Source organism: Orycteropus afer, unplaced genomic scaffold (genome assembly GCF_000298275.1).
Source record: "Orycteropus afer afer isolate SDZICR_OR568_19922 unplaced genomic scaffold, OryAfe1.0 scaffold00051, whole genome shotgun sequence".
In the NCBI taxonomy this organism is placed as follows: domain Eukaryota; kingdom Metazoa; phylum Chordata; class Mammalia; order Tubulidentata; family Orycteropodidae; genus Orycteropus; species Orycteropus afer.
The window spans coordinates 8,195,816-8,222,620 of record NW_006921638.1 but is presented as its reverse complement, the minus strand read 5'-3'; the positions used below and the strand labels follow the sequence as shown (position 1 = coordinate 8,222,620).

At 38.3% G+C, this 26,805-nt stretch overlaps 1 protein-coding gene across 1 annotated transcript in view; it reads left to right on the top strand.

Moving 5' to 3' along the window:
* The window catches only part of SLC25A21 (solute carrier family 25 member 21), a 274,715-nt gene that overhangs the window by 71,165 nt on the left and 176,745 nt on the right, over window positions 1-26,805 (top strand). The window contains exon 3 of the mRNA XM_007938588.2: window positions 10,558-10,641. Within this exon, the coding sequence (XP_007936779.1) occupies window positions 10,558-10,641 (84 nt within the window). The remainder of the gene's footprint in view (window positions 1-10,557; window positions 10,642-26,805) is intronic.

Below are 26,805 nucleotides of genomic sequence, written 5' to 3'. Positions count from 1 at the left end.
CAGGCCACAGCCCTCCCAAGTGGCGGGAAAACTGGGGAAGGCAGAGAAAAAGCCAGAGGGGGACCAGGACAGAGTGAGGAAGCAGAGGCAGGGATCCAGGTAAGGCCAGGGACCCAGCCCACGCCCTTCCCAGGGGGAAAGAGGCAGAGATCTATGTGAAGGGAGGGAGGAGGCGGAGAGAGGTTTTGAACAACTAAGGAAGACAAACTTGTCTGTCAGTTTGTCCTACTGTGGTGATGTGTTGCTGTGAGGCTTGAGGCTGTGCCACCAGTGTCTCAAACCCAGTGGGGTTGCACATGGTGCACAGGTATCAACAGCTTACAGACTGAGACACACTAGGAAGAAGGAAGATGCCATCCACTTCTCAAAGAATTGGCCAGGGAAAACCTTATGAATAGCAGAGAAACACTGTCTGATACATTACTGTGCAACTTTATGAATAGCCAGAAACATTGTTCAATACAGTGCAGGAGGATAATCCACTTAGGTCGGAAAGCTCTCAAAATAGGACCAGGAAAGAGCTGCATCATCAGAGTAGAACCAGCCTTAATGACATGGATAAGGTAAAGCTTTCGAGAACTCCATTTGCTGACGTGGCATGACTCAAATCAAGGAGAAACATCTGCAAACATCCATTAATAATCAGAACATGGAATGTATGAAACACGAATCTAGGAAAATTGTAAGTTGTCAAAAATGAAATGGAGCTCATAAAGATTGATATCCTAGGCATTAGTGAGCTGAAATGAACTGGTTTTGGCCATTTTGAATCAGACCACCATGTGGTCTACCATGCCAGGAATGACAATTTGAAGATGAATGGCATGGCATTCATCATCACAAAGAATGTTTCAAGATCTGTCCTGAAGTACAATGCTGTCAGTGATAGGATAATATCCATATGCCTACAAGGAAGACCAGTTAATACGACTATTATTCAAATTTATGTACCAACTACCAAAGCCAAAGATGAGGAAATTAAAGATTTTTATCAACTTCTGCAGTCTGAAATGGATGAAACAAGCAATAAGGATGTGTTAATTATCACTGGTGACTGGAATGCAAAAGTTGGAAACACAGAAGAATCACTGGTAGTTGGAAAATTTGGCCTTGGTGACAGAAATGAAGCTGGAAATCACATGATAGAATATTGCAAGACCAACGACTTATTCATTGCAAATACCTTTTTTCTACAATACAAATGGTGGCTATACACGTGCACTTCTCCAGATGGAATACACAGGAATCAGATTGACTACATCTGTGGTAAGAGGCAATGGAAAAGCTCAGTATCTTCAGCTAAAACCAGGCCAGGAGCTGATTGTGGAACAGACCATCAACTGCTCATATGCAAGTTAACTTGAAGTTAAAGACAGTTAAAACAAGTCCACAAGAGCCAAAATGTGATCTTGAATATATCCCTCCTGAATTTAGAGATCATCTAAAGAATAGATTTGATGCATTGAACACCAATAACCGAAAACCAGAAGAACTGTAGGATGAAGAAAGCAAGAGGTCACTAAAAAGATGAGAAACAAAAAAAAAAGACCAAAATGGATGACAGAAGAGACTCTGAAACTTGCCCTTGAGTGGAGAGTAGCTAAAGCAAATGGAAGAAATGATAAGATAAAAGAGCTGAACAGAAGATTTCAAAGAGCAATTGGAGCAGACAAAGACAATTACTATAATGAAATGTGCAAAGACCTGGAGTTAGAAAACTGAAAGGGTTTTCTAACGTGCTTGGCATTTCTCAAGCTGAAGGAACTGAGGAAAAAATTTAAGCCTTGAGTTGCAATATTGAAAGATTCTATGGGCAAAATATTGAATGATGCAGGAAACATCAAAAGAAGATGGAAGGAATACAGAGTCACTGTGTCAAAAAGAATTGGTAGATCTTCATCCATTGCAGGAGGTGCCATATAATCAAGAACCAATGGTACTGAAGGAAGAAGTTGAAGCTGCACTGAAGGAATTAGCAAAGAACAAGGCTCAGGAATTGACAGAATACCCATTGAGGTGTTTCCACAAACAGATGCCCCACTGGAGGCACTCACTCAGTTATGCCAAGAGATTTGGAAAACAACTACCTGGCCAACTAACTGTAAGAGATCCATATTTGTACCCATTCCAAAGAAAGGTGATCCCAGAATGTGGAAATTATCTAACAATATCATTAATATCTCACAAAAGTAAGATCTTACTGAAGATAATTCAAAAATGGTTGCAGCAGTATATTGACAGAGAACTTCCAGAGGTGCAAGCTGGATTCAGAAGAGAACGTGGAACAAGGGATATCATAGCTGCTGTCAGATGGATCTTGGCTTAAGGCAAAGAATACCAGAAAGATGTTTACTTGTGTTTTATTGACTATGCAAAGGCATTTGATTGTGTAGATCATAACAAATTGTGGATGACATTGAGAACAATAGGAAGTCCAGAACACTTGATTGTGCTCATGAGAGGAACCTGTACATTGACCAGGAGGCTGTCGTTCGAACAGAACAAGGGGACACTGCATGATTTAAAATCAAGAAGGGAGTGTGTCAGGGTTGTATCCTTTCACCATACTTATTCTATCTGTATGCTGACCAAATAATCCTAGAAGCTGGACTATATGAAGAAGAACGTGGCATGAGGATTGGAGGAAGAATCATTAACAACCTGTGATGCGCTGATGACACAACTTTGCTTGCTGAAAGTGAGGATGACTTGAGGCACTTACTGATGAAGATTGAAGAATATAGTCTGCAGTATGGATTACATCTCAATATAAAGAAGACAAAAATCCTCACAACTGGACCTATAAGCAGCATCACGATAAATGGAGAAAGATTGAAGTTGTCAAAGATTTCACATTGCTTGGTTCTACAATTGATGCCAAGGGAAGTAGCAGTCAGAACATTAGACAACATATAGCACTGGGCAAGTTGTCTGCAAGGAACCTCTTTCAAGTGCTGAGGAGCAAGGATGTGTCCTTCGGGACTAAGGTGTGCCTGACATAAGCCATGATATTTTCAATCACCTCATATGCATTGGAGAGCTGGACAATGAATAAGGAAGACCGAAGAAGAATTGATGCTTTTGAGTTGTGGTGCTGGCAAAGAATGCTGAAAGCACCATGGACTGCTAAAAGAGCCGACAGATCTGTCCTGGAGGAATTGCAGCCAGAATGCTCCTTGAAAGTGAGAATGGCCAGACTTAGTTTCACCTACCTTGGTCAGGTTGTCAGAAGGGACCATTCCCTGGAAAAAGATGTCGTGCTTGGTAAGGTAGAGGGTCAGCAAAAGAAGGGAAGGCCCTCAATGAGATGGACTGACACAGTGGCTGCGATGATGGACTCAAGTATAGCAAGGATCATGGAGCTGGCGCGGGACCGGGCAGTGTTTCGTTCTGCTGTGCATAGTGTCACTATGAGTCAGGCAAAACTCGATGGCACCAAACAACAACAAACTGCCTCAGAAACCCAAGGAGGGGTCACTATGAGTCAGGATCAACTCCACAGCAGTGAGTTTAGTTTTGGTTTGGAATGCTTTTAAGGCTGCAAACAATTTTATTCTATGGACATATCTTTCTTATGGACATGAGTTGAGAACTGCTCGGACAAGCTGAACACTTAAAGTGTCATTTCTAACTATGCTAAAAATCAACAACAGACTAGTCTAAAATTTGGTAACACTGACTGAACAGAACAATTAAGACAGAGCTTTCTACAGTCCTGATTCTTCACAAGTTTAGAGGAAAACATTTCAGTGAGCGAAAACGCCCTTTGGCTTTTAAAAATATGCTTGTGCTATTTGTTTGTCAACTTTGAGAAGCCCTTCCTTGCTATAGTGGTTACCACAGTAACTCATAATATTTATGGTGTAATGAATTCTAGGGCTGGTTCCCCACCATCTTTTAAGTGTGTATAGTACTGTGTTCATGGACACTGCTTCAGATTAGATTACTGACTCTTAATGCAGTGTTGCATGAAGTTTAAGTCACACTCATCCCCTTTTGTTTGATTCTGACCAAATGTTAGGCCCTGCATATTCCTTGAATGTTACTCCATTGTCCACTGCCAGTTTGGCAGCAAGCTCTCATTCTAATAAAAGAAGTTAGTTGGATGGAGATTCCAGATGTGTCTAAACTGCTTTTATTAGGACAATAGAAAGGTCCAACCTTTTCTTCTAAATACAATCAAGGGGAGTGTGGTTTTGCCTTTGTAATTTTGTAAAGAGTTGTATTACGTAACTGGAAAATTGTCTCCCTGAGCATAGAGAAAATTTGTTAGCACAAAATGCAGCTTGAAAAACACTGATGTAAAGCTTCAGTCCAGGAGAGAAACCTTTTAAGTTGCTGAAATGTAGTGGAGAGGAAGAAGGAAATTGCTGTTTTACATGATTGACCAAAATACACTGTAATTATAGCAACTTGAAACAGTTTCCTTAGAAGAACTGATAACTCTGTGATCAGAATAAATCATGTGTAGTGGAACTAAATACCTCATGTACTTTCGCTGCAAAGTGCTGACATGCTGTATGTGAGATGCGCAGTAGAGAGGGAACTGTGCTTGTCTTAGCTTGTTTAATAGAACCTCCAGCTCCTTTATCATAGTCAAGAATGGTGGGGAGGCTTTACTGAGGAATTATTATTTGCCGTGCCTACTCATCCTTTCGCATTGCTCATACAACTCAATATTTTGCTGTTGCCATGCATGTTTGTAATTAGCATAGCATCACTCATCAGGCAGTCAGCTTCCTAATGGGAGTACTCCTCGAGTATTCCACCGTCTTTGTTGCCTGTTCTAAAATTGTGAATAAAATCCAATCACAGATATTTAGCCCAAAGATATCCTTCCCTTTTTTCCCCTCTTCCTTCCAACAATTCTACAGGGAATTATTTTCTGTCAGTCCTGTTCCATCCATAGATAGATCCTGCACAACAACAATGATATTAATGTTTAGTTAGTGCCAGTAAAATTCATTAGCTGACATTTGAAAGTCCAAAACACTCTTCCTAACCATTATTCCTTGTGTATGGTAATCATATCTTTGCACATTTCTTTCACCTAATTGTAAGCTAGGGTTATATCTTGTTTATTTTGGTAATCCCCCAATAATGGAGTACCTAATACATAGTACGTGCTTAAGAACTTTTATCAACTAAATGAATAATAGATTGGAAGTATTCTTTTGGATTTTGAAAACAATGCAGCTAGTGAGTGAAGTCCCTAGATTTCCAGTAGCCAACTTAGATGAATGAAATAACTGCACTCATCTTTACAGAACCTGGTCAGAAACCCAACTCAGTGTTACCTGAGCTGCATGCAGACATCATAGGCAAAGCTAATGCCTCTCCCCTTGACAATAAAAGAGGGTCAAAGGTAGATTATAAAGGCATTATGATGTATTTAAGGAGCTCTGGTGGTGTAATGGATAAGACATTTGGCTTCTAATCAGAATGCTGGTGGGTTAAACCCACCAGCTGCTCCACAGGAGGACGATGAGGCAGTCTTCTTCTGTGAAGATTTACTGGCTTGGAAATCCAATGAAAGTCACTATGAGTCAGAATTTACTCAATGGCGGTGGGTTTGGTTTGGATGATATACTTGCTTTGACCCATCTGCTGGCTCTTTCACAGTCTCTTCTCAGACTAGTCATACAGCTGTGAGATGGCCAAGCAGAGTTGGCTAATTTGCTCTACTGAGAAGCAGAAAGAGGACAAATGCTCTATACTGGGCCTTTGACTTTGTCTTTTAAGTACCCTCCTCTAATCACCCTGAGGAGCTCTGGTGGCATAGTGGTGAAAGCATTCAGCTGCTCCGAAAGGTCAGTGGTTCATAACCACCAGCTGCTCTGTGGTGGTGAAAAACAAGGCTCCGGGAATTGGCGGGATACCCATGGAGATGTTTCAACAAACAGATGCCACACTAGAAGCACTCACTCAGATATGCCAAGAGATTTGGAAGACAACTACCTGGCCAACTGACTGGAAAAGATCCATATTTATACCAATTCCAAAGAAAGATGGTCCTACAGAATGTAGAAATTATCGAACAATATCATTACTATCACACACAAGTAAAATCTTACTGAAGATAATTCAAAAATGGTTACAGCAGTATATTGACAGAGAACTTCCAGAAATGCAAGCTGTATTCAGAAGAGGACGTGGAATGACAGATATTATTGCTGATGTCAGATGGATCTTGGCTCAAAGCAAAGAATGCCAGAAAGATGTTTACTTGTATTATATTGACTATGTAAAGGCATTCAATTGTGTGGATCATAACAAATTATGGATAACATTGAGAAGAATGGGAATTCCAGAACACTTCATTGTACTCATGAGGAACTTGTACATAGACCAGGAGGCTGTCGTGTGAACAGAACAAGGGGACACTGCATGGTTTAAAATCAAGAAGAGAATGACTCAGGGTTGAATCCTTTCACCATACTTCTTCAATCTGTATGCTGAATAAATAATCAGAGAAGCTGGGCTATATGAAGAAAAACATGGCATCAGGATTGGAGGAAGGATCATTAACGACCTGCGTTATGCAGACAACACAACTTGGCTCGCTGAAAGTAAGAATGACTTGAAACACTTACTGATGAAGATTGAAGACTACAATCTGCAGTATGGATTACACCTCAATATAAAGAAAACAAAAATCCTCACAACGGGACCAATAAATGATAAATGGAGAAAAGATTGAAGTTGTCAAAAACTTCACATTATTTGGTTCTACAGTCAACACCAATGGAAGCAGCAGTCAGGATATCAGACATTGTATAGCATTGGGCAAATCTGGTGCAAAGGACCTCTTTCAAGTGCTGAGGAGCAAGATTGTTTCCTTGAAGACTAAGTTGTGCTTGACACAAGCCATGGTATTTACAATCACCTCATATGCATGTGAGAGATAGACAATGAAAAAGGAAGACGGAAGAAGAGTTGGTGCTTTTGAGTTGTGGTGCTGGTGAAGAATGCTGAAAGTACCATGGACTGTTAAAGGAACTAACAAATCTGTCCAGGAAGAAGTGCAGCTGGAATTCTCCTTGAAAGCAAGAATGGCCAGACTTCATCTCACCTACTTTGGTCATGTAGTAAGAAGGGACCATTCCCTGGAGAAGGAGATCATGCTTGGCAAAGTGGAGGGACAATGAAAAAGAGAAAGGCCCTCAATGAGATGGATTGACACAGTGGCTGCAATGATGGTCTTGGGTATAGCAAAGATTGTAGGGCTGACACAGGACTAGGCAGTGTTTTGTTCTGCTGTACATGAGGTCGCTATGAGTCATGACTTGACAGCACCTAACAACAACAGCTCTGTGGGAGAAAGATGAAGCATTCTGCTTCTGTAAAGAATTTCAGCCTTGGAAACCCTATAGGGCAATTCTAGTATGTCATAAAGCACCACTATCAATTGGAGTCTACTTTATGGCAGTGATTTGTTTTGGGCTAACTAGCTCAGGTCTTCACCCACCCCAAGTGATGGAGTGATTCTGAAACATCTGACCTGAAGGAAGTATGGGACAGACTGTTAAGGTGAAAGATCTTTTTCCCTCGTTTCTTTTGACCCATTAGAAAGGACAGCTTTCCCTTACTGGCCTTTGTTTCTATCATTTCCCCACCTGGAATGCTTCCTCCCAACTTTTTCTTTTGCCTCTCTGAATCTCACAAGAATCAGCTCAAATCCCTTCTCCTTCCTCAAACCCTTCCTGACCTTCCACATAAAGCAGTAATTGCTCCCTCGATGAACACCTGGGCAACTCAGCACCAATGCTACTTGACATTTTGGATATTTTTTACTAGATACAAATTATTTTTTCTCATATTTCTGTCCTGTCCTTTTGAGAGTGAGATAATACCCTGGGTTTTTGTAAACCCTTAGCATTTATATCATATGATAGATATTTAAAAATATATATATTTGATGATTTGAGAGAAGAGCATCTAGAAAGGAATTTGACTGAAGTAAATGAATTTAATGAGAGATTATTACAGGCAATATGAGAAAAATCCATGAGTACGTTATATTTTTATAATATATGAAATTATTGTAAATAATTTTCTTAAATGTATAGTTAGAGAAGAGTCATAGATGTTCCAACTAGACATAAATAAATGTTTCATACCCAGAAAAATATTATAAACATGAAAATGCAACAAGATTATTAGAACTAGAACCAGTCATACTTTGAAAATTGCTCTGTATGTTCCAAAGTTATTTGTTGTATGTATTTTTGTGTAATTCTTCCATGGTGGTATTTTGTGCTTAGTGTTAATTAATTTTTACCCACAGTACCAAGTTGTCTCATCAAAATGCTGTAGTCCAGAAATCCTCAAACATGATGAATATATATGATCATCAAATCTTGTTCTAGCTCCTAAACAGGAAGAGCTTCTTACTGAGTCTTTTAGGCCAGTGGTTATACACACCAAATGCACTCCTCTATCCAGAACAGCAGTTGTGCCAGTTTAAGGGAGCTACCTGTACTAGTTCACCATCTTTTGACAGGCTCCATACAAAATTTGGAAGATACAGTCCTTGTCCAGAAACTAACCTTCTAAGACTGAGAATGCCATCAGTATCAGTATTTGCCAAAGAAAACCATCATGAAGGTGAATATGCATGATACTTTAAACTTTGGATGTGGTAGGCATAGAACTGTAGAATATTACTTGCTGAGAATCAAGAAGGGAGTGTGTTAAATGTACCACTAAAGAACCACTTACAGGCATACCTCAGGGATATTACAAGTTCAGTTCCAGACCACCACAATAAAGCCAATATCACAATAAACAAAGTCACACTTTTTTTTTAATTTCCCAGTGCATATAAAAGTTCTGTTTACATTATGCTGTAGTCTATTAAGTGAGCATAGCACTATGAAAAATGTTGAAATATTGTGAGGATTACCAAAATGTGATACACAGGCACAAAGCGAGCACATGCTGTTGTTGGAAAAATGGCACCAATAGATTTGTTAGATGCAGTGTATTCACAAATCTTCAACTTGTGAAAAATGCAGTGTCTGTGAGTGCAGTCAAGCAAAGCACAATAAAATGAGATATGCCTGTATGTAAATAGAACAAGGACTTTTCAACAAGCTCACTCCATCATTCCTCTTCTGTTGCTTCCATTCAGGTTTTGACATCATTATCTCGAACCTAGAATATTGATTGTCTTTGTAAGTGTTCTCCCCTGCCCCGTGCTCCCATTCTAATCCATCTAACCAATCAACAGATAGTTATTTAGGGATTCGTACATGTCAGGCACTCCACTGGAAGACTCACTCTCACATTGATGAGCAGATACTCTCCTGCTCAAACACACCCAGCAGTTCTTCACTTCGTGAAATCAAATGTAATTCCAACCTCTTTCCAGTCTTCTCATATACTCATTGCCTTAGTAAACCCAACTGCTTCAGCCAGGCTATGTGTCAGTTTTCAGTATAATTTGCTGGTGCCTAAAACTATAAAAGATATTATTCTTACAGGCAGAAATTTTGTTTGTGTTGTATAGCCAACAATCTGAGAAAAGTATCTTGAAGTTGATAGTATTACAGGTGTTTTTTGTTTTGTTTTGTTTTTTAAAGTTCTTTTTAAAAAAAATATTTAGTGATATTGTGGAGGAAAACAAAAAGGAGAGAAAGGCCTTAACTCAGAACTGGGACAAAGAAGTTAAACACAAGGAATAAGTAGGTAGACTGAAGAAACTAGAGAATGGAAATTGACTGAGGTATAGGAGAGTTGAGAGTACTTGTCATAAATCTCTTTAGAAACAAACCCCAGAGAAATACAAAGTACAAAGTTAAGACCTTCGTACTGGAAACTAATGCATTTGAAAGAATTCTGAAATGCATGATCATAATCAAAAATAAAAGGAAAAATTTATTTTCTAAAATAGGATAACTTTTTATTGAGCACTAACTATATGCAGAGCATTCACTGTGTTTCTAAGAAGATCCAGGTAACCTGAACTACCTTAACAACCGGTCCCGTTCATGTGGTAAGAATGAACCATATAGTAATGTGACCCCAACTCGTGCTCTAAGAGCATGCTTCTGTCTGCCAGAATGAATTCCAAAATCATGATCAGGATCAAAGGTAGGCCATATTAGCTGCTCTGTATTTTTAACCTTTGTATTAAATTACCATCAAGCAATACTAATTAAGATAAGAAATGGAGCTACTTATTTGTTTCATATGTATCTTTAGAATTCTGAATTATACAATAAAACAATCTATGACATCTGTGTATGCTTTTCATAAAGGAAAAATTGTCAGTGCCTTGGGGTGCATCTGCTTGGCTAAGAAACAGATGAAAAAAAAATCTATTAAAATACAGAAGGAAGTCAGAATTTTAAAAGCTAGAAATAAGGTGAAAATTATATAAGGCAAATAAATCAATACAATTTATAACAAAAACCAGAACATTTTAGGTTACTCTGAAAAAAAAAAAAAGCAAAAAACTGAATTTCCTTAGACTTTGAAAAATGTGAAAAGCCACTTGGCAAAATCTTAACTTAAATTTTTTGTTTGTTTGTTTGCTTTATTTTTTGTTTGTAGGTTCCAGATTCAGAAAGGCACAACTGATCCAAACCATTACAAAAGCTTAGGAGACAGTTTTCGAGTGATTTTCAAAACAGAAGGGTATGTATGTTTCTTTATACATGGACTCTGTTGATATGGGGGGAGAGGGTGTGTGCACGCATATAAAATTATTCTTAGATTGGTAAAAACTTGATAACTTTTTTTTTTTTTGGAGATACAGTTAACTACATTTACTCACAAAAGTTATATACCTAACATGTCTTCTCATTTGAATGGTTTATTTTCCTAGTCTTTTTAGGGAAGAAAACATTTAAAAAGACACCTACTGGGATTTATGTAGGATATCTTGGATAGAATGGGAGAACAATGTAGAACAAAACTCAAAATCATTAAAAAAAGAAAAAAAAGAGAGGGGAGGGGTGGATCAGGTTTGCTGGTCCGATTGAGCCTGGTGGAACCCCTGAGACTATGGCTCCTAGCTACCCTTCAGGTCTGGAATTGAGCCCACTTCTATGGCCTCCAGCCAAACAAAAGACAGGCATAGGAGCTGAACATTTACATTAGCTTGATGCACTCCTTAGAGAGATCAATCATGGGAGAATAGAAGGGCTGTTTATGCACAGGGAGACAGCTGGGCAGCAGGAGTACATGGAGGGAAGGACACAGGGCAGAAATAACTATAGGGAAGAAGTGGGAGCAGCTGTTGCATTGTGGGAAATTGCAGTCAATGTCATGAGACAAAGTGTATGTGAACTGCTGTATGGAAAATGAATTTTCTCTGTAAACTTTCACCAAGATCACAATTTAAGAAAAAGAAGAAGACACCTCCCTGCTTTGTTCTGTTGTACCTTCTACTACAATTAAAAACTGAGTTCAGTATATATTATAGGTACTAATGTTTTGATTAGGAGCTCTGGTAGCATAGTGGCTAAAGCACTTGACTGCTAACCAGAAGGCTGGCGGTTCAAACCCACCAGCCACTCCTCGGAAGGAAGGTTGGGCAATCCTACTTCCGTAGTGATACTGCCTCGGAAACCCAAGGAGGGGTCGCTATGAGTCGGGGCCGACTCGATGGCACATAACAACAACAACAACAACAACAATGTTTTGATTAAAGGAGTCCTGGTGGCATGATGATTAAGAGCTTGCTGCTAACAAAAAGGTGGGCAGTTCTAACTCACCAGATGCTCAGTGGGAGAAAAGACCTGGTGATCTGCTCCAGTAATGATCACACCCAAAGGAACCCTGTGTGGCAATTCTACTCTGTGCTATTAGGTTGCTATGAATCAGATTTGACTTGATGGAACATAACAACAAATCTTTTAACTGTCTCATAGATTGCGAATATTTTCCCAGCTTGTCATTAAGAACTATAATGTCTTACACCTTTCACAAGTTTGTGACTTTTTGATGATTGTAATTCTGTGATCATACCTATCTTTTCCTTCATGATATCTGACCTTGATGTCACATTTTTTAAAATCTTCCCTAACCTCAAGATTATACACATATTCTTCTGGTATTTTTTTACATTTAAATCTTTAATCCAGCTGAGATTTTTAAATGTCTAATGTGATATATGGGAAGGAGCCCTGCTGGCACACCAGTAAAGCACTTGGCTGCTAATCAAAACCCACCAGCAATTTTGTAGGAGAAAGATTAAGCAATCTGCTTCCATAAAGATTACCAAAAAACCAACCCCACTGCCATCAAGTTGAATTCCAACTAATTGTGACACTACAGGACAGAGTAGAACTGCCCCCATAGGTTTTCCAAGGCTGTAGATCTTTATGGAAGCAGACTGCTGCATCTTTCTCCTACAGATCAGCTGGTGAGTTTGAAACACCAGCCTTTTGGTTAGCAAACGAATTCTTAACCATTGTGCCACCATAATCTTTACTCCTCCGTAAAGATTACAGCCTTGGGCAAACAAAAGCCCCCAACTTTTTCTCCTAAGAGCACTACAGAACATAAAGGAAGAGAGTAGACTAGCTGAAAACCATGAATTCAGCAGAGATATGCCACTCTCTACAAGAGATGGGGATAGTGACTGGGTTAAAAATCTTGAGTTGTCAGAGGTTGCATTGATACTTCTCCTTTGGCTCTTGCTGTTGCTATTACTAGCACTAGTTTTGCTGCATTTGGGAACCATCATGCACCTCACAATAAACACACAAGAGATGTGTGATACAAAATTGAATGCTGCTCCCTATGAGTCAAAGCATTGTTATACACTGAACTTTTTATTTTTAAGTAGGGAAAGTTCACATTAAAATAATGATAGAAACTACAATGCAATGTATACATAACCCAGTAACATAGGCTATCAAGACATAAGCATTATAGGTTATGTATGTACTATACCATTACATGCCTGGCAACACAATTGCTTTATATACAAAAGACATGAGATACACATGTTTTGTGCAGAAAGCTTGTTGCATTGCCCACATGGGATTATGTCCACTATCTCCCATTCTCCAGTCAGAATTTCTGAATTCTGTTATTATCTTATAGGACGTACCATGGACATATATGCAGTCAGATGTTAGCTGAATGGACATTATGTAGCACGTGACAAGTCAATTTTCCAAATGCTACCTGCTGAAAAATCCATCCTTTGCCAACTAATTTGAAATACTATTGCTAACCAGAAGGCTGGCAGTTCAAACCCACCAGCCACTTCTCAGAAGGAAGGTTGGGCAATCTACTTCCGAAGTGATACTGCCTCGGCAACCCAAGGAGGGGTCGCTGTGAGTCGGAGCCAACTCAATGACACACAACAACAACAACAACAACAGCTTTTTTTCATATACTAAACTTTCATATATACATTATCAAGGTTTTCTATTTATGTTTCTCTATTTCCTATTCTGTTTCATTAATTTAATCCATCTCTACTCCAGTATTATACTGTTTAAATTAATACATCTTTAAAGCATTTTAGAAATATTTTTTAAAAATTCCCTGGTGTATAAAGTCCAAACTCCTTGTCATGATATATAGATCCCTCCCTGGTGTGGTCCTCCTTTTGTCTCCAGGCACATACCCCATTTACAGATATGTTCTAGGAATAGCAAATGGTTTGTAGTTCTCGGGTCTCTTACATTCTCATAGTTTTCACATGGTATTCCCTAATCCTGGAGGACCCAATTCCCCATTCCACGTGAGACACTACTCTTCTTTATTCAGGGATGAGCTCAAGTTTCCATCTTCCTGACTTTAATCTACCACATGCTGGCTGAAATACACACACACACACATCCTGACACACACACACGTATGATGCACCACCCTAATTTATTGTGTCTGGCACTGAGTAGAGACATTCAGTAAGTATATGCTGAACAAATGAGTGAAAGTCATCATGCCAACATCATAATTATGCCAAATGAATCAAGAATAATTCTTATTATAAATCACTCCTCTCATGTTTTAATAATGATAATGATCTAGACGGCTCATGAAATATGAGGTCACCTAGTGACAGAGGATCAGCAAGTTCTTCTTGCTATTACTTTGGCAATGTGGTACCTAAGTGTCTTGCGTTAATAATATACCTATTTTTTATAACAAGTGTAATCAAAATCATGTTCATTTCACCTAATATAAAGTGGTAGAAACCATAGCGTATTATCTAGTCAATAGAAGCATGCCTTCCTTGTAACACAAGAATGTCAGCATTGCTGGATTCTATAAAGCTGTAACAGATTTCTCTAAATTGGTTGCGGGAGTTCCTTAGCGAGGCTCTGCATTTCGTGTATGTTTTAGGAAGAATCTGATGTTTCTGCTTTGATATCAAATAATATAACAAACATACAGTATGTGTGGTCCTTGCACAGTAAAACTGGTCTTTTCCTCTACTATATGTGTAATTGCTTCTAGAGCAAATGGATGTCCTTTCTGCAATGCCTTCAGATATGGACATGTTAGCCAAAACCAGATATATCTAATCTTAAAGATGAAAATATTTGTAAAAATACAAAAGAAAAAGCTGCCTGTAATTTTTAATGCAGAGCAAGAGCATTTCATAGCCTTAGGTTAAACCCCACCACCACCACCAAAAAAAAAGGAAAAGAGAAAATAAATAAATAAATAAATTTAAAACGTGGTATGTTAAGCATTTTTCACAGTAAAAAGAATTCATTTTTATTGTGTTACTTACTTTTTAGAGTACTTTCTGCTTTTAAAGATGTTTTTTTCTAATTCAGGCATACAGGCCAGATTAATCTGTGGCCTGCAGGGAATCACACTAGTCAATTTGACTTTTACCATAATTAGAATTCATCACTCCTGGTTTTTCCTATCTCCTCCAGATTTTAAATGCTAGTCCTGTTCTACTATTTAAAAAATTAATGTTTGGTAATACACTTAGAATCTGTATAGATCTCCCATTTACCGAGAAAGTGAAGTGGTACTCCTGACCAATCTTAAAAATGCAATTCCCCACCTATTTGCCCAGAATCACATGCTTTCAGAGATAATAGCTCGATTAAACCCAAAACCTTTTGCCATTGAATTGATTCCAACTCACAATGACCCTACAGGACAGAGTAGAACTTTCCCATAAGGTTTCCAAGGCTGTAAATCTTTACAGAAGCAGACTGCCACATCTTTATCCCATGGAGAGGCTGGTTGGTTTGAACCCTGGCCTTTTGGTTAGCAGCCCCAGTGCTTACCCACTGTACCACTGGGGCTCCTTGTAATAGTTCAATTATGTGGGTCCAAATCCTTTTACTGTTTATAAGATTCTTAATATTCCTGAACACAGATACACTGTACTTTTATTAAAGATTATGATTTTTCAACCCAGGTTTACCAAGGTGAGAATAAGCTTTAAAAATAAAAATCCTTCCAAATTCTGAGTAAGAATTTCTATTATGATGGAGTTATTATGTTTAGTTAGCTTTTACCAAAGAAGTTGTCACTGTTTTCTCTAGTAGAGTAGGAAGAACTCATAGGGAAGAAAGGTAGAAAAGGAATTTGTCACTGTTGAGAGTATTTCCATTGTCACCACGATTCTTCATCTTTCTCTGGTTTGACAGAAACCAGTGAATAGGGTTCATCTGCTGGAATACAGTGAGCCTAGAAAACATAAAGTTACAGCCTAGTGGGTTAGTGTCTTTAAAATTAATAAGGCTTATGATCTCACCTGGTAAACAGCAGCTGGATTCTACTTAGATGTGTTCATACATCACTCCTCACTTCCCTTTGCCTCAAAGTCTTTTATAAAGTTTTCCTAGTGTCCTTGTATGAGGTAAATCAAGATGAGAGATGTTAAATAATTTGTCCAAGGTCACACAGGCATTAGAGGCACACTGTGATCTTTCCGTTATACTATGTCACATCTCACTGGAAACCAAACTTTATTATTTATGGAATGAAAAGTCTACAATATGGAAATATGGTTTAAACCTACTTTTATCACTCCCAGTACATAAAGTATGAATGTTCTGAGAGACTGGTATAAATTCCTTTAACCAAATCTTAGCGATGCTGAGGCCACACCACAACCTCTGACAACTCAAGATTTTTAACCCAGTCACTATCCCCATCTCTTGTAGAGAGTGGCATATCTCTGCTGAATTCATGGTTTTCAGCTAGTCTCCTCTCTTCCTTTATGTTCTGTAGTGCTCTTAGGAGAAAAAGTTGGGGGCTTTGGTTTGCCCAAGGCAAACAACTAGGTCAGATTAAACTTAGCTTCAAATGAGAAACATGTTGATTGCTGGTGCCTTCAGAAATATGGTATTCCTCAGAAAGTATTGCTGTAGAAAATATGTGGTTGCATTTGGTGGGCTTTTGAACTGTGTTTTGTTTCACGATTTGTTTTCTATAACCACTGATGCTGCCCCAAGTATCATCTTACAATCAGACCACTTGGTGATTATAATATTTTCTAGTTAAATGACATTTAAGGCCTCGTTTTATGAGCTCTAGCATAATTGGCTAATTTGGTAAACTCCAGATGTGTGAGATAATGTGCCACTCATTTAAGTGCCTTTCAGACGGCATAAATGGCGCAGCCCCAGGAGGTATAATCACTCCCTCTTGTTTTCATTAAGAAGGAGAATGAGTGGCTTGTGACACAGACAAAGGAAGTGGGATGTCTACAACTCTAAATCAATAACAACATGGTAAGATTTGGACTTTTTTTTTTTTTTCACAGATGGACTCTAAGATCTTTGGCTTAATTTAATATCTTAGTAGGTCTACTTTTAAAAAACTAATTTTCTTAATCTAACATGGCTGGGTGATTTTAAAGCACACTCTGAAAATACAAATTCTTGCGCTATAGACAGCCCCCTTAATAGATTTGTTGTTGTTGTTTGCCGTCGAGTTGTCTGGCAAACATCTCATCCTCATATGGATGTAAGGGGAAGTCTTGAGTTTGAAGAGGTAATTGCAAAGCTAACTTTTACCATGACCAGGAATTGTTATTTGAGCAGTCAGCATCCTTACCACCTAAACCAAGTTGCAGCTTCACAAGGCCCAGAAGGCTACTTTTTCTCCCTTCTCTCGACCCCTACCTTCATCTTCTAACAGAAACCAACCCATCTACCCGGCATATCAGTGGGGTCAGTGGTTCTTGGTGTCACTGTCCTCTGGATCCAGGGGCTAGTATCTCTTGTTTGACTACAGATACAGTGGCACTCACAGACATCTAAGTTATGGTTTGCTGTGTACTCACTACCATTTAACCAACATAGGCTGCCATTCAAATGAATACAGATAGTACCCTAACCCCAGTGTAGAGAAGCTGTAATACACATCAATTGTGTATAGACCATTGGGTGTTGACTGGGTTTGCAAGTCTGGTTTCCCCAAGTGAATGCATTTTTTGGTGGGTGTCATATGTGTACTGTGACATCTGTGATGAGTTTCCTGATACTTTGGTTGTGTAATGTGGAACAGCCATTTTGTCATGCATTTATTATCTTCCTTGTTAGTTTCATTTATTTATTTATTTTTGTCAAAGAGGCCCTTCCTAGTACCCAGAACACCTCCCTCAAGTGCCCCCTCAAGAGAGCAGAAAGTCTGAGTTCCTTTTACTCTTCTACTATAAGTTTCAGCCCTGGCCTGTCGAGGCTCTTTAGTGATCACACAACAGGTACACTCTTTAATTAGAAATAAAAGAGACTGGGGGGGGGGGGGGGGCGGGAGGAACAAGTTAGACTTTGGAGAATAAATTAACAAATTTAGCTGGAAGGTCTTATGAGAGATGGGCCTAAGTCCAGAACATGGCATTCAATAGACTGAAGCCATTTTCTTCTTCCAAGTCTTTTCCTGTTTTGGAAACAGAGAAGAGGTGTGATTTCAATTCAGAAATGAGCCTTCTACCATTGCTCTTAAGTGGTCTAGGTACCTTTTAAAAATAGTTTATCAATGCTTTAGTTTATTTTAAGAAGTCCCTGGGTAGAGCAAATGGTTAAATGCTCCACTGCTAGCCAAAATGCTGGCAGCTTGAATCAACCTATCAATGCCACAGAAGACAGGCATGGCAATCTGCCTCTGAAAGGTCCCAGTGTTGAAAACCCTACGGAGCAGCTCTGCTCTGCACATATGCATTACCATGAGTCAGAACAGACTCCACAGCAACTAACAACAGTAACAGTATATTACACTTTTGCATTCTTATTAAATAAAATGTATATAATCTCTTTTCACAGAAAACTAGTGGTCCATTGTTAAAAGCTTTAAACTTTATTTAGCAATTCAAGGTTGAAAATGAAAGAATGAAGGGAAGGAGAAGGATACAAAAGAAGAGTAGGCTGATATATTTCAATGTTAAAAAGAAACAGGCAATTGAACCATTGATATATTACCTGGTATTTACATCTTACCAGGAAAGGTTGGGCAACCTACTTCAGTAGTGATACTGCCTCAGAAACCCATGGAGGGGTCGCTGAGTCAGGTCTGACTCGACAGCACATAACAACAACAGCAAGGCAAATAGCTGTTGATTTAGGCTATATTGGTCTATAAAGTAGAAGAGGCTCTCCCTGTATTCACAATCAGGGAGTAAAGATAAATTTTGAGAATGCTCAGATAGCAGCCTCCTAGTGCTTCCTTGTCCCAGAATTCTGTTTCCTTCTCTGCCCACAGAGTGACCTTTAAAATAGTTTCAGCTCCTAGATTTTCCTCCTGTCATCACCACAGACTGCTAGCAGATAGTAATACTCCAACTCCCACAGCCTCTTACTAGCAGCACTTTCTGACTGGCCTTTGGCAAGGATGTAACTGTTGCCAAAAAATAAGTAAAAACGTTTGCAGTGATGTCAGCCCGTCAGCAAGGTCTGATTAAGAAACCAAACACGGCCTCTCTCAGTGCGTAGTGCTGACAAGAAGGAAAGGAGGACTAGTTGTTTGGATGGAAAGAGTTGACTTTCTGGAAGTTTAGTGTCCTCGATTCAGAGCTTGAGCAGATATTCCCAATGTTTTTTATAGAGTGTTAATGAGAGCAGAGAGGGGGATTCCACATTCAGTGGGAGACATCCCATTGAAAATATTTTCAGGCCCTTATTTTAACTTATTCTGGGTTTCTGGTGAGATAGAAACACAGAATCACCATGGGAAAAAAATATGCACTCATTTATTGACACAGTTATGTTCCAAAGACGAGGTCATTATATGAAAATCAGCATTATGTAAAAAAAGAAGAGGACCACATCAGATCATAAAATGGAGGATGACTACATCATTACATAACTACCAAATTGCATATTAATGTAACTGCCAAATTGCATCATTACATAACTGCCAAACCACTGAGAATCATGGTCCAGGCAACTTGACACATAATCTTAACTGTCAGAGCCAGAATTACTCTCATCTCACACTTCAGCATTTGTTATTCCCACATGCATGTTGTTAAATGTACAAAATAGTAAGATAGTAGATGTTTTACTATTGTTAATGCAAAATGTTAGATAATGAGATAGTGAGATAGTTGATAAGTAAAGAATAATTGTGTGAGTCTTTGCCAAAAGCAAAATCCTTTCTCCAGTAGTTGTTAATCCAAACATTTTCAGATGACAATGGGGGAAAAAAAAAAACCCTAAAAACACTCTTCTACATTTGCCTGATTCTCTTACTGCAGAAAATAACTGAGATATTGTTTGATATAGACAAGATAAAGGGAGTTAATATTTTATCTTCATCATTGACTTCACCTAATATTTCTGATTCTATAGAACTAAATTCTTCAATATAGTATCTTTATGATAGAAAGTTTTCTATTCTTGGCCATCTGCAAAGTTGATCTCTTTTATTTTTCATGGGAGAAAAATATTCAACAACAAAATTAAGAAGTTATAAGCATTGAAAAGATAACAAACAAATGTACATACATGTATTTAAACTCTAAGTGGATTTTTTTATCGTTTAGATTGCTGTATTTTTCTGTGAAAATTCCATCAGTTAAATGCCATATGAGCATCCCAAGTGGTAGTTCTTGCTCAAGAGTCTGGCTATTCACCCTGTTACAATAGTCTCATCACTTTTCCATGTTACTATTTTTTTTTTCTTTTTGCTAATTTCGTGATTTATTTGTACCTTTCCTCCAGGTCTCTCATGTGGTTTGAAACTGGAGGAAAGGAGAAGATTCAGACACTATTGTTATAACAGTGATTATTTTCAAAGACATTGTGACCATGTTGGCTCTTTACTGTTCGTGAAATGCATTGCTTTAGTTGATGCTTACAAGAACCCTGGCAAGTACAGAGGAAAGGAATATGATCTGTAGTTTTCTGGTCAATAAACTGATAAAAGGTATTAAGAAACTTTCTCACAGTCCCACAGTGTGTATCTTTTGGTGTTGAGATTCATCCCAGGTCTTCTGCATCATCTCCTACTCTATATAACTTAATGGTGGTATTAGTAATAATGGTAACAACACCTCATATTTACCCCAATCCTATTAGGAGTTCAAAGCATCATCACATATCTCACTTGACTCTATAGCATCTAGGGGAGGCAAGGAAGAGATATGATTGGTGACATTCTATATACAAGAAAACATCAAAAGAAAGGAGTTTAGGGACATTGCCAGAATTTAAGATGAATCCTGAGGTCCACACTCAAAGAATTCACAGCTTTAATTTTAAAAGGAAAAAAAATTATCTCTTAGGCAAATGGAATTGGAGTATAAACGTATTCTGAAGTGTGGCATAATTAATCCATGACACTAAGATACTGTAGTCCTTAGGACAGAGCTTGATCCAGAAAGAAGTCACCCAATGCAGTTTAAGGTTAAGACACACTGCATGAACTTAGCTGTTTGTCCTGCTAGTGTTTATGTAACTCAACTGAAATATTGAGTAACAACCAAAAGAACCTCACAAAACACTAGATAAAGCATTTAGCCAAATTTCCTTGAGTAAAGATGATAGATGGGGATGAAAATTATCATATAATTGCAATATATGTTGAAATATGTGGTCACTAAAACCTAGAACAGATGACAGCCATATGCAGCGGCCTTGTTCCCATGCTGGTGAACACCTGTTCATAATTCTACTTGTCCGGCCACAGAGCAGTTACAGGAAAACAAAGCACTGGGTACCAGGAAACTAATGTAGCTTCAGTCTCAATGTTGACAAAAAAATGAGATAAAGTATGGGATGAGTTTTGGAACCTCTTAAAGAGAGATTGTAAGTTTGTGTTAGGTGAGTGAGTAATTTCTTTCCATGAAGTCTTTCCTAAGTTAGGAAAATCAAGAACCAAAAGGAGAGAAAAGAACATACTCTGGTGTCATTACCATTTTTTTATTCTTCAAGTTTTCAGTGAATGGGTCAACAAAAAAAGGAAATTCCCAGAAGTTGACACTACTTTTAAAACCCAAACCTACTGCCATTGGGTTGATTCTAATTCACCGTGACCCTGTAGGACAGAGTAGAACTGCCCCATAGGGTTCCAAGGCTATAAATCTTTATGGAAGTAGACTGCCACATCTTTCTCCCACAGAGCAGCTGCTGGGTTCAAACCACTGATCTTTTGGTAAGCAACTGAATGCCTCCTTAACCACTGGACTACCGGAGCTCCTCGTCACTATTTATAAAGAAAGCAAAAATAGATGGATGCCATGTAATCCACAAAGCAAAGGGACATATCAATGACTGGAGATCTGGTTTCATGTATAAAATAAAATAGATTACAAAAATGGTTCTTCCCCACCTACTCACTCCTTAATATCTGGTCTACTCAGTTCTACACCCACATTTGCAAACTGCTCTCTGAGAGGCCACTACAGGCCCTCTGTCCTTATTCATAGAATTTGAGACACTGATGATTATCAGATGTGCTATTGGGAAAACAAAATACTGATAATCTCACAATGAATTAACAATGGATATGGATATTGAATGAGAAGGAGAAATTTTGAATTAGACTTTTTAGTGTTTGCCATGATTGACTGGTAATGGTCAATTTATACCACTTTCACATTCACAAATCTTTAATGATCCTCCATTGATCTATGTGGGATGCAGTAACTAAGATGGCCTGCAGTGTTCCCCACTGTCTGGTATTCATGCCATTATTAATTCCCTTTCCTCCCCTACTCCCCACCCCTCTCCAACCTTGATTGTGAGCTGGACTAATTGAAGAGCATATGGCAGACATAATGAGATGTCACTTTCTAAATTAGAATATAAAAAGACTGTGGCATCCATCTTGGAGTCCCTTACTCTTTTTATTCTCTTGGTCTCTGACTTGTTCATTTGTTCAGAGGTGAGCTGCCCTACAGAGAGGCACCTATGCAAAGGACTGAGGGAGATCTCCAACCAACAGCCAGTAAGGAACTGAGGGCCTCAGTCCAATGACCCAAGAGGAACTAAATCTTGCCATCAACCACATGAATGAGCCTGGAAGTGAGTCCACTAGCCTTTAAGCCCTCTGGCCAAACTATGAGTTTGACTAAAACTTCATGAGACACCTTGAGCCAGAGACACCCAGATAAGCCATGCCTGGGTTCCTGACTCTTAGAAATTGTGTGATAATTAAAGGTTATTATTTTAAGCCAATAGGAGCTCTGGTAGCGTAGTGCCTAAGGCACTTGACTGCTAACCAGAAGGCTGGCAGTTCAAACCCTCCAGCCACTCCTCAGAAGGAAGATGGGGCAATCTACTTCCACAGTAATACTGCCTCGGAAACCCAAGGAGGGGTGCTGTGAGTCGGGTCCGACTCCATGGCATATAACATGTTGTTAACAAACAAACAAATTTTAAGCCGCTAAGTTTTGGGGCAGTTTGTTACACCAAAATACATAACTAATACAGTACATAACAACTCTGAAACCTTTGACATACTTATTTAGGGCCCTCCAAATCTGGTTTTACTCATTCAAGCTTTATTCTTACCCATTGTTCCCACGTGCATCTTATGTTCAAGTCCTTCTGGACTCCTAGAATAACTTACCTGTGCTTTTGCTCATGCATAGTCATCAGCCAAGAATGCCCTTTCTCCTTTATCCAGCTATGGAACTCCTGGTTATCCATAAATGCCTAGCTCATACGCTACCTTGTCTTTGATGTCTTCTCTCATCATCCAAAATAGAAGTAATTTCCTTCATCTGTGCTTTTATAGCTTTTTTTTTTCTCTATAATAACATTTATCTTTGGAGTCCAAGAGATGTGGATTAGAATTCCAGTCATAAATTTTAGGACCTTAGGAAAATGACCTAGCCTCATTATACTTCAGTATCTGCAATTGTAATAATGGAGATAATAATATTATCTATTTTACTAGTTGCTAGCACTCAGTAGGGAGCTCTGGTAGCATAGTGGCTAAGACACTTGCCTGCTAACCAGACGGCTGGCGGTTCAAACCCACCAGCCACTCCTCAGAAGGAAGATGGGGCAATCTACTTCCATAGTGGTACTGCTTCGGAAACCCAAGGAGGGGTTGCTATGAGTCGGGTTTGACTCGACGGCACATAACAACAACAACAGCACTCAGTACATTATTGTTGTTAGGAGCCATTGAGTTGGTTCAGACTTGTAGTGATCCTATGTACAACAGAACAAAACAATGCCTGGTCCTGTGCCATCCTCACAATTGTTGATGCTACGCTTGAGCCCATCGTTGCAGCCAATGTGTCAAGACATCTCATTGAGAGTCTTCCCCCTTTTTGCTGATGCTCTACTTTATCAAGCCTGATATCTTTCTCCAGGGACTGCTCTCTTCTCATAACCTGACCACAGTACAAGAGATAAAGTCTGGCCATTCTTGTTTCTAAGGAGCATTCCAGCTGTACTTCTTCCAAGACAGGTTCATTCATTCTTCTAGCATTTCATGGTATATTCAATATTCTTCACCAATGCAACAATCCAAAAGTATCAACCTTCTTCGGTCTTCCTTATTCATTGTCCAGCTCTCAGGGCATATGAGGCTATTTAAAATACCACGGCTTGCATCAGGTGCATCTTAGTCTTCAAAGTGACATCTTTGATTTTTTTTAATACTTTAAAGAGGTCTTTTGCAGTAGATTTACCCAAAGAAATACATTGTTTGATTTTTTTGACTGCTCCTTCCAAAGGTGTTGATTATGTATCCAAATGAAATGAAATCCATAACAACTTCGATATTTTCTCCATTTATCATGATGTTGCTTATTGGTCCAATTGTGAGAATTTTAGTTTTCTTTATGTTCACCTGTTCTGCATACTGAAGCCTGCATAGTCTTTAACTTTCATCTGTAAGTGCTTCAAGCACTTACAGCAAGCAAGGTTGTGTCATCTGCACATCACCAGTTGTTAATAAGTCTTCCTCCAATCCTGATGCTATGTTCTTCTTCATACAGTCCAGCTTCTCAGATTACGTGCTCAGCATACAGATTGAATAAATATGGTAAAATGATAGAACACTGTCACACACCTTTCCTGATTTGAAACTATGCAGTATAACCTTGTTCTGTTCAAATAGGGGGCCCTTGGTTTATGTACAAGTTCTTCATGAGCACAATTAAGTGTTCTGGACTTCCCATTCTTCACAATGTTATCCATAATTTGTTATAATCCACACAGTCAAATGCCTTTGCATAGTCAATAAAAAATGGGTGACCATCTTTCTGGCATTACTTTCAACCATGATTCATCTAACATCAGTTGATTATTCATATTACATGTTATCCCTTGTTCCACATCCTCTTTTAAAATTGGCTTGAATTTTCTTGGTGTTCATTGTCTATATACTGCTGCAACCATTTTAGAGTTGTTTTCAGGAAAATTTTACTTGCATGTGCTATTTATGTTATTGTTTGATAATTTCCATATTCTGTTTGAACAACTTTCTTTGGAATGGGTTATGAAATATGGGTCTGTTACAGTCAGTTGGCCAGGTAGCTATCTTCCAAATTTCTTAAGATACAAGTGAGGGCTTCCAGCATTGCATCCATTTATTGAAACATCTCTGGATATTCTATCAATTCCTGGAGCCTTGATTTCCACCAATTCCTTCACTGCAGCTTGGACTTCTTCCTTCAATATCATCAGTTTTTGATCTTATGCTACTTCCTGAAATGGTAGAATGTCAACCAATTCTTTTTGGTATAGTGACTCTCTGTATTCCTTCCATTTTCTTTTGATGCTTTTTGTATCATTCAATATTCTTCCCATAGAATCCTTCAATATTGCAACTGGAGGCTTCAATTTTTTTTTTTTTTTCAAGTTCCTTCAGCTTAGAAATGCTAAGTGTATTCTTCCCTTTTGGTTGTCTAACTCCAGGTCTTTGCACATTTCATTATAATATTTTACTTTGTCTTCTTGAGTTGCCTTTGAAATCTTCTGTTCAGCTCTTTTATTTCATCATTTCTTCCATTCACTTTTGTTATTCTCTATTCAAGGCCCTTTTTTTTCTTTCTTTTTTATTTTATTTTATTTTTTATTTATTTTTTTATTTTTTTTTTTTTTGCCTTTTCTTTTTTTCTTGTCTTTTTAATGACCTTTTGCTTTCTTCATGTATGATGTCTTTGATATCCCACAGCTTGTCTGGTCTTCGGTCATTGGTGTTCAATGCGTCAAATCTATTCTTTAGATGGTCTCTAAATTTAAGTGCGATATTCAAGACCATATTTTGGCTCTCCTGGACTTGTTTTAATTTTCTTCAGCTTCAACTTAAACTTGCATATGAGCAATTCATGGTCTGTTCCACAGTCAGCCCCTGACCTTGTTCTGACTGATGATATCAAGCTTCTCCATCATCTCTTTCCACAGATATAGTCAACTGGATTCCTGTATATTCCATCTGGTGAGGTCCACAAATATAGTCACCATTTATGTTGTTAAAAAAAGATATTTTCAATGAATAAGTTGTTGGTCATGCAAAATTCTATTGTGCAATCTCCAGTGTCATTTCTATCACCAATTACAATAATTATGTGTATATTTATCTGCCACTTATATTTCAACTACCGATGCTTCTTTGTTTCCAACTTTTGCATTTAAATCACCTGTAATTATCAATGCATATTGATTGATTGCATATTTGGTCAATTTCAGACTGCAGAATTTGGTAAAACTCTTCAATTTTTTCATCTTTGGCTTTAGTAGTTGATGCATAGACTTGAATAATAGTAGTATTAACTGCTCTTCCTTGTAGGCATATGGATATTATTCTGTCATTGACAGCATTGTACTTCAGGATAGATCTTGAAATGTTATTTTTGACAATTAATGCAATGCCAATGCTGAGAATATCAGTCTTTACAGATTCCATTTCATTTTTGACAACTCCTAATTTTCCTAGATTCATACTTCATACATTCCACATTCTGACTATTAATGGATGTTTGCAGCTGTTTTTCCTCATTTTGAGTCATGCCACATTAGCAAATGAAGATTCTAAATGTTATACTCCATCCACATCATTAAGGTAACTCTATTTTGAGGAGTCACTTCTTCCCCAGTCTTATTTTGAGTGCCTTCCAACCTTAGGAGCTCATCTTCCATCACATCAGACAGTATTTCACTGCTATTCATAAGATTTTTAGTGGCCAATTTTTCAAAAAGTGAACAGCCTTGCCGTTCTTCCCAGTCTTTCTTAGTGAAGATCTGATGAAACCTGTCCACCATAGGTGACCCTGCTGGTATAGTTTCCAGCATCACAGCAACATGCAAGCTACCACAGAACAGCAAACTAACAGATGAGTGGTGTATACAGTAAAATAAGTGGTAGATAAATATGCACATAACTATTGTCATCAAGTTCCATTGTTGGTATCATATATGTAGCTAATTACTTGTGGTTATTTATAATAATTACATGTAT